At 36.4% G+C, this 14,132-nt stretch overlaps 1 protein-coding gene across 3 annotated transcripts in view; it reads right to left on the bottom strand.

The window, feature by feature from the left end:
* Window positions 1–11,892, bottom strand: part of LOC106882437 (protein unc-80 homolog) — a 286,116-nt gene extending 274,224 nt beyond the window's left edge. For all 3 annotated transcript variants that reach the window (XM_052965566.1, XM_052965567.1, XM_052965568.1), the window contains exons 1-2: window positions 10,453–11,892; window positions 4,863–4,911 (exon numbers count right to left, since the gene is read on the bottom strand). In XM_052965566.1, coding sequence (XP_052821526.1) covers window positions 4,863–4,911; window positions 10,453–10,538 — 135 coding nt within the window. In that variant the 5' untranslated portion in view covers window positions 10,539–11,892. The remainder of the gene's footprint in view (window positions 1–4,862; window positions 4,912–10,452) is intronic.
* Window positions 11,893–14,132: the final 2,240 nt, after the last annotated feature.

The raw sequence follows: 14,132 nt of genomic DNA, 5'->3' as shown, positions 1-14,132 counted from the left end.
ATATACATACATTCATATGTATATATGTGTATATATAGACATACATACTCACACACATACATGCATACATACATACATACATACATACACACACACACACACACACGCACACACACGTATCCGTGCTGGCAATGACAGTCTTTTCTCATTGCAAGTCACAAAGCTTTGGTCAGCCTGGGGCTAGAGTAGAAGACACTTCCCCAAGGTGGTACACAGTTGGGTTGAACCTGAAACTGTGCTTCTTAACTACACAGCTATAACAGCACCGAAGCAATTATTTCAAAGAAATACTAGATAAACCCACTAGTTTTAACACTCAGTTATAAACATTATTTTCTTATATTTATTTATACATAAGCATAAAAGCTCACATTTTTAACATGCTTTAAATTGAAACCAGACCACTAAGAGTGAAACCAGACTATTGAGAAACTTCTGCCACATGTGTTCTGGACTAGATATACTATTACATACTCTTTGGTAATTGAAAGATGACTTCATCGGTCTTTTCATTAAAATTCTTGGTATTTGCCGATTTTACTACCTAGAGCAAGAGAGTAATAAAAGTGGTAGCATGTAGACTAGATAAAATGCTTCGCTATATTTAGTTATGCTCTGCTCCATTCTCCATTCTGTGTTGAAATCCTAGTGGAGTTGAATTTATTTTATGACTTTCCATGGTCAAAATAATAAGCATGTGATGTGCATTGGGGGTCATATCATGTTTTAAAGTGTGACTTTGCAGTGAGCAAAAACATTATTATTATTATTATTATTATTATTATTGTTCAGTAGTTTTATTTTTATAACGTGCTTTCATTTCACTACCGAGTGCAGCTGTGTACCTTGGGTATGTGCTGTGGTTTGCTGTGATGCTCTTATGGTTACTGTATTGAAAGTGTTTTGCATAGGATGTATGCAGTGCCCAGTAGTGCAATTTTCTGTATGTTATATATATTATATATTATTATTATTATTATCATTATTATTATTATTATTATTATTATCATCAACATAATTTTCTTTTGCTTTAATTTATACATCAAAGTCACAAATGGAGATATCAAAGGACAACAACTTTTTGTATCTAAATATGCAGAGAGATTATCATTAGTATAATCATTTCTTTTTATCACAGGTTTTGTTGGAACTCCTGAAGTCTTGCATGCATAGCGAGCTTGCTACTTGCAGCCTACAGTACCATGCTATCTGTTCTTTTCAACTATTTTCCTGATTATTCTGGCTGTGCCAAGGAGACAAACCTTTTGTAACAGTTCTACTGGACACTCTATTCCAATTTCCTTTAGATTCCTCTTGCTGCCTTCATTATTATTATCATTATTATTATTATTATTGTCCCATCCATGCCAGCATGGAAGGCGAATGATAAACGACGATGATGACGTTGATATTATTATCATTAAGGCAACAAGCTGGCAGAATCATTAGCACATCAGACAAAACACTTAGTAGTATTTTTTCTGGCTTTACGTTCTGAGTTCAAATGCCACTGAAGTTAACTTTGCCTTTCACCTTTTGAGGGTCGATGAAATGAGCACCTGTTAACCACATGAGACTGATATAACCTACTAACCCCCCTTCCCCAAAACTTTCAGGCCTTCTGCCTATTGTAGAAAGAATTATTACTGAGTGAGAGAGCAGTGCGTGCCATCAAAGTGACACTGGGGCAAAATATACAAAGCCCAGTATACCCATCATGACTACCCGTCTGATAAGAGTACACTAGACACATGCTCACAACCATATATGCACGATATGGTGATCTCATATAAAGATAAACAATGCATGACCCAGCAGGTGGGGCCCAGTTAGAATTTTCTTCAAGTTGAGTAGCTCATCCTGATTAAAAGGTCCCTGAATGAGGGTTGTCTAAGGATGATGAACAAAACACCCATATTTCCAGAAGTGGTTTATTCAAACCCCAAAGAATTCCTCCCAACACATGGCTATGATGTTCCTCCACTATTTCTGCTCATGATCAGAGATACACATATTGTCATCAAGGGACATATCAGCCACTAAGGAACATGCTCGACTGGTTAAGGTCAAGCAACTGACAAGCAAATCTGTGATATTGAGCAGAATATTTGCTTTTATACCAAGACAAAACATGTACATGATAACACTTCCAATCAGTTAAGTTTAGAAGCCATGAGAGCCAGTGCCTGGTACTACATCAAGGCATTATCATTATTTCGAGTTTTTCTCTTTCAATGTTGTTTCCATTTCTTGTTGAGTGTCTTCCTAGGGCAATTATTATTAAGGTGGTGAGCTGGCAGAATCATTACTGTGGAAGAAAAAAATGCTCTGTGACATTTCTTCCAACTTTACATACTGAGTTCAAATGCTGCTGGGATTGACTTAGCCCTTCATCCTTTTAGGGTCAATGAAATAGGTTGAATACTAGAGTCAGTGTAATCAACTCACCCCGCTCCTCCAAAACTGCTGACCTTGTACCACCATTTGAAACCAGCACCTGTGCCAGTGCCAGGTAAAAAGCACTCAAGCTGGTGCCACATAAGAAGCACCTATGCCAGCACCATATAAAAAGCACCCATGCTGGTGCCACAAAAAAAAAAAAATTACCTGTGCCAGAGCCACATAAAAGTCACCCAGTAGACTCTATAAAGTGGTTGGCAATAGGAAGGGCATCCTGTTGTAGAAACCATGCCAAAACAGACTGGAGCCTGGTGCAGCCCTCTAGCTTGCCAGCTCCCATCAAACTGTTCAACTTGTGTCAATTTGGAAAACGGACATTAAAGGATGATGATGATGATATATATATATATATATATATATATATATATATATATATATATATATATATATATATGCAGATCATTATTAAAGACAGTGGACTGGCAGAATCGTTAAAGTATTAGAAGAAATGCCTTAAAGTATTTGTTCTAAGTCTTTATATTCTACTATAAGCACAAGGCCTGAAAATTTGTGTGAAGTGGGTAAGTCAATTTCATGAACCCCAGCACTCAACTGGTACTTATTTCATTAACCCAAAAAGGATTAAATGTAAAGTCTAAGTTTTGAGTTCAAATTTGAACTCAAAACTTAAAGACAAGCGAAATGCAACTATGCATTTTATCTGGCATGCTAATTATTCTGCCAGCATATTGTCTTAATAATAATAGTAATAATCCTTTCTACTATAGGCACAAGGCTTTAAATTTGGGGGATGAGGCTAGCCAATTACATCGAACCCAGTGCTCCACTGATACTTATTTCATCGACCCAGAAGGATGAAAGGCAAAGTCAACCTCAGTGGAATTTGAATTCAGAACATAAGAACAGACGAAATGCTGTTAAGCATTATGTCTGGCATGCTAATGGTTCTTCCAGCTCACCACCTTAATAATAATAATAATAATAATAATAATAATAATAATAATAATAATGATAATGATAATACATGCCCTGATAAAGTACCAGCACTGGCTCTCATGGCTTCTGATCTTAACTGATTGGAAGCGTTATCATGTACATGTTTTGTCTTGGTTTAAAAGATGGGCTACAGCAAGTATTCTGCACAATACCACACATTTGCTTGACCTTAACCAGTTGAGCATATCTCCTAGTGGTTGACGATATGTGCAACTCTAATCATGAGCAGAAGTAGTGGGGGAGCATCATAGCCATGTGTTTAGAGGAATTCTTTGGGGTTTGAATAATTCACCTTAAACAACCATCATTCAGGGACCATTTGAGTGAGTTGGGCTACTCCACCTGCAGAAAATTTTAACTGGGTCCACCTGCAAGGTCATGCACCATTTATCTTTATATAAGGTCACCATGTCACTCATATATCATTGTAATGCATGTGCCTGGTGTACCCTTATCAGACAAGTAGTCATGATGGGTATATTGGGCTTTGTATATTTGTACCCCAGTGTCACTTTGATGGCATGCATTGCTCTCTCATTCAATAATAATACCTTTATTATTATTCTGGTATCAATCTTGATCTTTATTATTTCAGAATCATTAAAATAAGCACTAGTCAAGTACTGGAGCCAGTTATATTAACTGCACCTCTCCACTAAATCATGTGGCCTCATGCCAATGTTAAAAATTACTCTTATTATTACAAAATAAGGCAAGGTGGTGAGCTGGCAGAATTGTTAGCACGCTGGATGAAATGCTTAGTGGTATTTCACCTGTCACTATGTTCTGAGTTCAAATCCCACTAAGATTGACTTTGCCTTTTATCCTTTTGGGGTCAATAAAATAGATACCAGTTAGTCACTGGGGTCGATGTAATCAACGTATCCCCTCCCACAAAATTTCAGGCCTTGTGCCTACAGTAGAAAGTATTATTACTAAATAAGGCAGCAAGCTGACAGAATTGTTAGAACATTGGCAAAAAAAAAAATGTTTTGCAGCATTTGTTTTGGCTCTTTATGTTCTGAGTTTGAACTCCCACCAAGGCCAACTTTGCCTTTCATTCTTTTGGTGGCAGTAAAATAATGTACCAGTTAAGTACTAGGGTCAATGTAATTGACCTGCCTCCTCCACGCAGAACTGCTGGGCTGACCTGTGGTCAACTGACAGAATCATTAAAGCACTGGAAAATATTTTTCATTATTTCTCCCAACTCTGATATCAAATCCTGCAGAGGTTAACTTTAGCTCTCATCCTCTCAGGATTATGTCAGGCAAACTGTTAAAGGCTTACCTCTTTGTGTATAAAAATATATATATAAATATATATATATATATATATATATATATATGTGTGTATGTAAATGTATATATATTGATAGACATATATGAGAAACAGAAACTACATATTTGAATTTATGAAAGATGACAAAAATCTAATAAACTTACCAAACAGGATGTTTCAATGATGTTAACCAGCTTGGGCCGGATGAACATACTGTAAAAAATGTAAAATGAATAAGATATTTAACTACAGAATCCATGCAAGAGATTAATATTTAGCAACATATGCGTAATAGGGGAGAGTAAAGGTGAAGTGGATGAAGTATTGTTGGACTTAACTCATATTTTGCAAATATCTTCAAAGCATAAAATATCTTTAAAGAGAAAGTGCTCTGACCCTGTGTTGGCGTTTAACATCATTCCAGCCCAGAATGGACAGGCTTCTGGTTATGATAACCCTCTTTTTCTTTAGACAATGGTGAACACAGTTTCCTCCCTAGCAGCCGATGCATTTGATGATTTTAGACACAGGAATGGATGTGTAGTTAAGAAGCTCACTTTGTAACCATGTGGTTTGGGGTTCAGTCTCAAAGCACAGCACCTTGGGCAAGTGTATTTTACTATAGCCCAGGGCTGACTAAAACCTAATGAACGAATTTGGTAGATAGAAACAGTATAGAAGCCATTGTTTGTATGTATGTATGTATGTATGTATGTATGTATGTATGTATGTATGCGGTGTGCTGTAATTGTTTTTGACTCATGTGTGGTGAACCTCTTTTGGACATGGTGAGCGGAATTGAACTTTTGCCTGCTGATACCTGCTGAGTGCCTGTTCGCTCTTGTGTGTGCTGAATTGGTGCAAACTTGCCTTTTGGTGTCTATTGGGTTTTGAGTTGTGAAATGTGTCCGAGGGAGTTGAAGAACTTTGAACTTTAATTCTAAATGGTGTTAAATCACTTCTGTCCTTATTTTTCAACCGATAGACTACTTTATGGTACCTCATTTCTTCATTTCATTTTATTTTACTTTTTTCTATATCGACTTATATTATATTATATTATATTATATTATTATATTATGTATTTGAAATTTTTACTCCTTTCATTCGTATTAATTTTTATTCGTATTAATTTTAACTTTTTTAACTTCTATGAAATGATATTCACGTGTATTGTATTATACCTTTAACTCAATTTTTTTCAGTTCCATGTTATCAGTTGAAACAACATATTCGTGTATAAAAATTTTATATTATATGCTATATTTTTTATTTATTTATTATTTCTTCTTGCGTTATTTCTTCTTATTCCTTATGTTTGACGGATTATGCTGTATTTCTTATATATGTTCATTGAGGGGGTGTGATATGTTGAGTCGTTAACCCAGTCTTTTTATTCTTTAACTAATATTTTATGTATGTATGTATGTATGTATGTATGTATGTATGTATGTATGTATGTCTGCATGCATATATGTTGGTAGGTATGTATGTATGTAAGTATGACAGGCAAAGTTGAACCCTCACAGATGTTGAACTCATAATGTACAAACAGATGAAATGCAGTTAAGGATTTTGCCTGGCATGCTAACAGTTCAGTCACCTTGAATCATATTGATGAAATGACTTATGTGCAGGTGCTCTTTTAATGGTGATGAATTAGTTGGCTGCAAAGGAGTATTAAAAGAGTGTTAGCAAAAGAAAGAAGGGAAAGAGGAATGGTAGTCAAAAAGATTAGACAAACATTGCAATAGAGTGTAATATGAAAGAGATTTGGGTGCTATTTTTAGCAGGTTGAAAGAGCCACAAAGACAAGGAATGAAGAGATCCATCTTTCCTCTATCTCCACTCTTGCTTAGAAAGGACAGTAATTTGTTATAGATAATATTCCAAGATGATTTGGTACCTATTTGTGATAGATGAACTGAGGTAGCCTTCTGTCCAGAAATAAAATAAATGCCTGCATGAGATTTAAATTCTCAAACAATGAGCAAATAGTCTAATATCATATCTACTTAATCATCTAGCCCCGATATATAAGGAATAGGCATCAGATTTTCAAAGAATTATTCAGCATATCTACCTTATTTTAACAAGTAAGTTGTGACATGAGTTTTGAATGCTATTTTTAGCAAGTTGAGTGACCCCACAAAGGAATGAAGTGAAAGAGAAATAAATATTCTTTTTATCTCCTAGCTACTCCCAAATATTTATTGCTGACATGTGAACTGAGGCAATGTAAAATAAAGTGTTCTACCCTGAACTAAAATGAAATGCCTGCAGCAAGATTTAAACTTGTAACTAATTCCAAGTACTTCAAGATCTTATCCACCCAACCATCAGACCTTTACATGTAGAGAATAGGTATCAAATCTTCAAGGAATATCACGGGAAACTGACTGTTGTCCTGTCTAGTGAGTGATTTATTTTGCAGCCTATTAAATCCATGAAACTAAAGCTAAATGCCAGTATTTATGGAAATCTAGAGTGGAAGAAGAGTTTATAATGAAACTAGTATTCATATAATTTTAAATAAAACCTGATATCTGGTTTTTAAGCACCTCTATCTGTGTTTACAAATGTATATAAATATAAGTAAAGGTGCATTATCTAGAGCTTAGGATGTTGTTGTTGGCTTCATCATCGCAGGATTGCAGGTTTGTTTCCTGGATTAGGTGGTATGTTGTGAAAGTCTACACAGCTGAAATTGAGTATCATCTGAGAGCTAGCACAGCCATCAGGCATGGCTGTGTGGTAAGACATTTGTTTTCCAGTCACGTGATTCCAGGTTCAGTCCTACTGTATGGCACCTTGGGCAAGTATCTTCTAGTATAGCTTCACGCCAACCAAAGCCTTGTGAGTGAATTTGGTAGACGGAAAGTGGAAGAAGCCTGTCATAGATGTATATCAATGTGTGTGTCTTTGCAGCTGTGTTTGCTCCCTACCACTGCATGACAGCCAGTGTTGGTGTGTTTGAGTTTCTGTAACTTAGAGGTTTGGCAAAAGAGTTCAATAGAATAAGTACCAGACTTTAAAAAATAAGTACTGGGGTTGATTCATTCAACTAAAAATTGTTCAAGGCAGTGCCCCAGCATGGCTGCAGTCTAATTACTGAAACTAGGAAAAGATAAAAGCTATCACATTCTTGATATTCCACTGGGTCGAGGATGGGAGGAACACAAGGGTATCACACTCACTTGTGGGTGATGACTATGCATGAGTATGTTCATACATAGATGTCATATTTTGAATGAATATTTTATACAAGATATTGTGGTACCTATATAATAGAAAATGACATTTGTGCCATGTTTGTGTAAAGGGCATAAGACCTATAAGTTATATTAGTAATATATTATCTTCTTATTAAGCATGAATGTTATTGCCAAACCAACATACATAGCAAAGATGGATCTAGTGTATCGAAAATACTATTATAATCTGCATTTTAATATAAAGCAAATTGGAATATATCGGATCCAATTTTCCATCTAATGCAAGTACAATAGCCCTGACATAATCATCGAAGAAGTAAAAGAAAAAAATTGTATAGTGATGGGAGTTGTGTTTGAAATATAACAAACGAGTAGCTGTGCGGTAAAAAGCTTGCATGGCACCTTGGGCAAGTGTCTTCTGCAATAGCCTTGCGAGTGGATTTGGTGGACGGAAACTGAAAGAAACCTGTTGTGTGTGTGTATATATATATATATATATATATACAGAGAGAGAGAGAGAGAGAGAGAGAGAGAGAGAGAGAGAGAGAGATACATACATATATACATATACATATGTATATATATATATATATATATATACATATGTGTGTCTCTGTTTGTCCCCTCACCATCGCTTGACAACCGATGTTGGTGAGTTGACATCTCCGTAACCTAGCGGTTTGGCAAAAGAAACCGATAGAATAACTACTAGGCTTACAAAGAATAAGTCCTGGGGTCGATTTGTTTGACTAAAGGCAGTGCTCCAGCATGGCTGCAGTCAAATGACTGAAACAAGTAGAAGAATAGTAGAAGAATCTGCAAAAGTGAAGTTACAGCAGACCCTAGGTTTCAAACTCAGATTAAATAAGTTCGTATTTTTATCCATAATTAATTGCTTGTGTCCTTTTTTTTTATAATACCAAATGTTTAATTAGCCACCTTAAAAGGCTGAGATTGTAAGACAACAAACATAATGCAGGGTAAGGATCTGTAAGTAAATGGTAAAAATATGTAAGATATTTCTGAAGCTTAGCATGTGTCCTTTACATAAACATGGCACTTTCTATAAGATTCTGGATCAAGAATATTTTAATATTTCTTTTATAAGATATCCTGATGGCTGTCTCTTACTCTTTTTTTGAAATTTATAGACATATTACTGTCTAAATTTCAATGAGAGATTTCGAAGAAAGTCGGGTGAATTTAAAAGTAAGGAAAAAAAGAATAAGAAAAAAAAACAATATACATATATGTCGTTTTAACTTGCCAGGAAATGCATTAAACCTTGAAGAAGATAAATTACATCTGACTGCCAAACAGGAAAAGAAACATCGAATTCCTTTATAATTAGAGTTAGTACACGAGAAGGTTATTCAACTTTTAAAGGTTCGTTTTTGGAGAACACATGGAAACGCATGAATTTGCAAATCTTTAATTCATTCAGATTAGAAATATCAATGTAAAAGTTGAAATTAAATATATATCCGAGTACACACATATTCATATATAAGAGTGCATGTATATTCTAAAATCAAGTACATACTAATGAGTAACTGTGTATATACACATACTGTTGTATCTGTATATACATCATTATCGTACACATGTACACATATAAATATGTACGATGCATTGGATATTCACTAACGAGTCTATTTATTATTATTTCCAGATATACTGACTAAATTTAATTAAAATTACAAATAAACATGAAAAATTACGGGAAAGGTGAAAGAGAAAAAAGGAAGAGCATTATAAACACATTGTCAGTATAAAAAATTTCGTGAACTTTTCAATATTACGGAATAGATAGAACACCTGGGAGCGAAATATAATTCGTAGTCTTTTAATGGTAACAAACTTAAGCGGTTCGATGAGTTCATTGATAAAAGGTGGATGAGAAATAGATTTAGTATTACGAATTACGTTTGAATGGAGAAGTGTATAGATTGCTACGATTCTTCCGTGTTTAATGTATATGCGGAGGTGTTATTATGCATTAGATGTATCTTTGTACAAATTAAATAGCAGCATTTTTTATTTAATCTATAAGAACAAAAGAAGCAGACACGGGATACTAAACAATATATGCGTAACTGTTCTCTCTGTATACACACACACTCTTTTTGATAGATAGATAGATAGATAGATGGATACTTTGTGAAAAGGGTGGGGGACAGGAAAATTATGAAATCTCTTCACGAGACAGTGCAATATCAGAACGTAGGGAAAGCTTTTAGACAGTTTTAAGTCGAAGCTGCAGGTTGGTTTCTTAAGGTATGTAAATGGTCTGAAATGTATCAATTAGAATTAGGCTAAATTATGGAATGGCGTGGTTGTCTTAATAGTGGAAGGGGTGGGCTTGTAGTTTTGGTAACTCTTGCTGGTCAAATTGCGTGGTTTTCTAGTAGATAGATTCTTTAAAACAATTGAAGCGAAAGTGAACTACACACCACGATACCTACACACACATGTCAATACATACATACATACATACAATCTAAGTGCGTGTGAAAATTACAGGTGAAAGTCAGCTTACCTTGTCTGGCGCCAGAAGAAGGACTGAATGGGCAAAGGTATGGAATGATCATAGTCCACGCCATTTCCAAACTTTCGTTTAGGCATTTTTCACACTACTTCAAATTATATATATATATATATATATATATATATATATATATATATATATATATGAATAACAGAATGGCACCCTATGGCCAACTGACCGATGATGTATGTGGTGCCATTACTTAGACATTTAACTACTAATAAAATATACGAAGAGAATATATAGAAATAATCCAACGTTTCTTTCGAGTCGACATCGTTAATCAAAGACTTGTTAATAAATTCCCGAAGAATTCGCCAGAAGAGAATACGGAATTGAGATTTAGGAAATACATCTGATGTCAGGGTGTGTAGCGCATTTGTTATATAAACGGTTGGAACTGTTGATTTGATGTTATGGTGATGGTGGTAGAGGTAGCAGTGGTGGCGGCGGCGGTGGTGGTGGTTCCCGATTGAAAAATTATATGGAAAATTTGTTAGGTTAAACAACGCCTTTTGTTGTTACTCGTTCTGTTTATTTATTTTCCGCAAAACTACTGTCATTTTCACATGAATAGATTTGATATTGCTGAGAAGTAACCATCCACTTTGTTTTGTTTTTTTTATCACTTGCTAAATTTTTCCTTCTCACTCTAACAGAAAGTTGAAAACTGGAAGTGGGAGCAATAATAAGCTTGGCACTCACTCATATTACATACATGCACACATACATACTTGCACCCATACGCACACAAGAACTGTTGCTGCGGCCGTAGAATAAAGAAGTAGACAAAATGGCAAGAAGCAGCAGTCGATATCTTAGTCTTATTCGCAGTATTAAAATTGTTCGGATGGATGTCAGTGAACTAGCTACAAAACCGATTATTTATCTTGTTCTGTTAATATTAGCTACCACTAGACAACATCTACATGTTGTCATTCACAGAGAAGAAAATGAAATACCAGAAAAACGAAAGCAGTTCATCAGTTTATATGATGGACATGACAACAAACAGAGAATTATAGTGTTGATATTTTGTAGAAAAAAAACTTGTTTCCTGTTCTTAGCTGGTAGTTAAGGTAGATGAGAACACGTTAATAGATGATGAAAAGTAATATCAATATTATTGTGGATGACGATGGTAATAACGATGCCGCCATTGAAGCGTATAAACAGTCGGTTCTGCAAGCAGCTCAGTACTGTTTCAATGTCGTAACCAATTATTTTGATACGAAAGCGGGAAAGAAAATTTATCTTGCAGCAGCAACCAACAACTGGCAATTTAACTGGTAGAATGACTGACTGACTGACTAACTATCCGATTGGAATGAATAGAAAGACAGATAGTAAAAGAGACCTTGGCTGGATGTTTAGCACCCCATCCATCTGATGCATGATGATCGATCGAAAAATATTCCACGCACTATGTATACGGAGCGCACTAATAGAATATTACCTAATATGTACGCATACAAATATGTATGTGTATGTGTGCATATATATATATATATAGAGAGAGAGAGAGAGAAAGAGAGGGGGGGAAAGAGATAGATAGATAGATAGATGCAAATCAAAACTGAAAATCTAGAAAAAAAACAACAAAAGTCAGTGAAACGTACACAGTGGATATATTAGGTTGAGGTTCAGGGAAAGTTTTAGATGGAGAAATAGGAGTGACGTTTCGGGTATGGCTCTTCATCAGAAAAAAAAAAGTCTAGAGAGAAGGAAGAGTGGGGAAGAAGCAGAGTCCAAGAGAAGCACACATGTCATACAAACATACTTATGTGCACGCGCGTGCGTGTGTGTGGAAGAGTGAGTGAGTTACAACAAGATGCCTTTAAAAATAAAATTAGTCATATAGTTATATCAATTTTCAGATATGTGAAAACCGAAAATAAAAAATCATTTAGTTAAACGCTTCATTTAGTCTCAATATAAGTATATCATCATCATCATCATCATCATCATCATCATCATCATTGATTAACATCCATTTTCCATGCTGGCATGGGTTGGATGGTTTGACTGAGGTCTGGAGAGCCAGCGGTTGTGCCAGACTTCAGTCTGGGTCGGCAGAGTTTCTACAGCTGGATGCCCTTCCTAATGCCAACCACTCCAAGAGTGTAGTGGGTGCTTTTTACGTCCCACTGGCACAGGAGCCAGTAAGGCAGGCCTAGCACACACATATATATATATATATATATAGATCATCATCATCATCATCATTTAAGGAACGAGCTAGGAAGAAGCCAGCTAGGCAGGAGCCGGCTAAGCAGGAGCACAGGCGCAGTCAGTTTTGGTAAGTTTTATACTGCTGGATGCCCTTCCAAACGTCAACCACTTTATAGTGTAGACTGGATGCTTTTTAAGTGGCACCTGCACTGACAGGGTCACCAAGTAACTTGCAAGACAAAAGTCTTTTAAGATGGGAGGGGGCATTGGAGGAGATGATCTTGTGTCAGATGATGGAAAGTTATAGTGAGATGGAGAGACAGAAACAGGTGTCTTGCTTTAGAGGAGGTACAAGATTACCTGGCCAAAGAGAGAGAGAGATCAGGAATGAGGATAGAAACAGGTGAGGTGTGCTGCTGTAAAGGAGATACATGGTTACCCAACCTGAGCAGGAGAAGAATAGAAAGAGTGGGAAACTGCAGGATAGAGACTTTGACAAAGTGCTGGGCATACTCACAAGGGACGGGCATATGGCATAGTGGTTAAGAGCGTGGGCTACTAACCCCAAGATTCCGAGTTTGATTCCAGGCTGTGACTTGAATAACAACATCAAAAGATACCTTAGGAATGAGAACCCAGGTTCCAAATTTCCCCAAGACACCTGATGAAAGCTGAAGGGTATATCAGCCGAAATGTAGTGTTAACAACAAACAAGATGAGGACAAATATCCGTCAATTGTAAATAATGTAAATAATGAATGGGATGGTCGAGCAAAGGAAGAGAGAAATATAAATGGTGGCAAGTGTCAAGGCATACCCTTAAGGTTCGGCAGTCATAATATAAGTGGCAGGACATTCTTTTCTACTCTAGGCACAAGGCCTGAAATTTTTTGGATTACACCGACCTCAGTATGCAACTGGTACTTAATTTATCGACTCTGAAAGGATGAAAGGCAAAGTTGGCCTCGGTAGAATTTGAACTCAGAACGTAAAGACAGACAAAATACTGCTAAGCATTTCATCTGGCGTGCTAATGTTTCTGCCAGCTAGCCGCCTTATAAATGGCAGGACATTGTCAAAGAAGTGTGATTAGAGAGAAGGGAGGGGAATGCAGTGAGTGGTGAAAACCTGGGTATATAGAGTGGGGGGCAGGGCTACCAGATAGCAGTGATACAGAAAAACAGGACCATAAGGACAGGATTGGAGAGTGAGAGCTAAGCATAGTGCATAAAGGAGGAAATGTGAGGAAGAGAAGAGATGTGGGGATGTAGATTGGATTGTTGGGGGTTGGGTGAGTGAAATATGTATGTACATATATATCATCATCATCGTCGTCATCGTTTAATGTCCGCTTTCCATGCTGGCATGGGTTGGATGGTTTGACTGAGGACTGGCGAGCCAGAAGGCTGCACCAGTCGGGCTTCTTTCAGTTTCCATTGACCAAATCCACTCACAAGGCTTTGGTCGACTCGAGGCTATAGTAGAAGACACTCGCCCAA

The sequence above is a fragment of the Octopus bimaculoides genome, chromosome 2 (assembly GCF_001194135.2).
Source record: "Octopus bimaculoides isolate UCB-OBI-ISO-001 chromosome 2, ASM119413v2, whole genome shotgun sequence".
In the NCBI taxonomy this organism is placed as follows: Eukaryota; Metazoa; Mollusca; class Cephalopoda; order Octopoda; family Octopodidae; genus Octopus; species Octopus bimaculoides.
The sequence above is the reverse complement of the archived record's forward strand: the minus strand, read 5'-3'. Positions and strand labels throughout refer to the sequence as shown.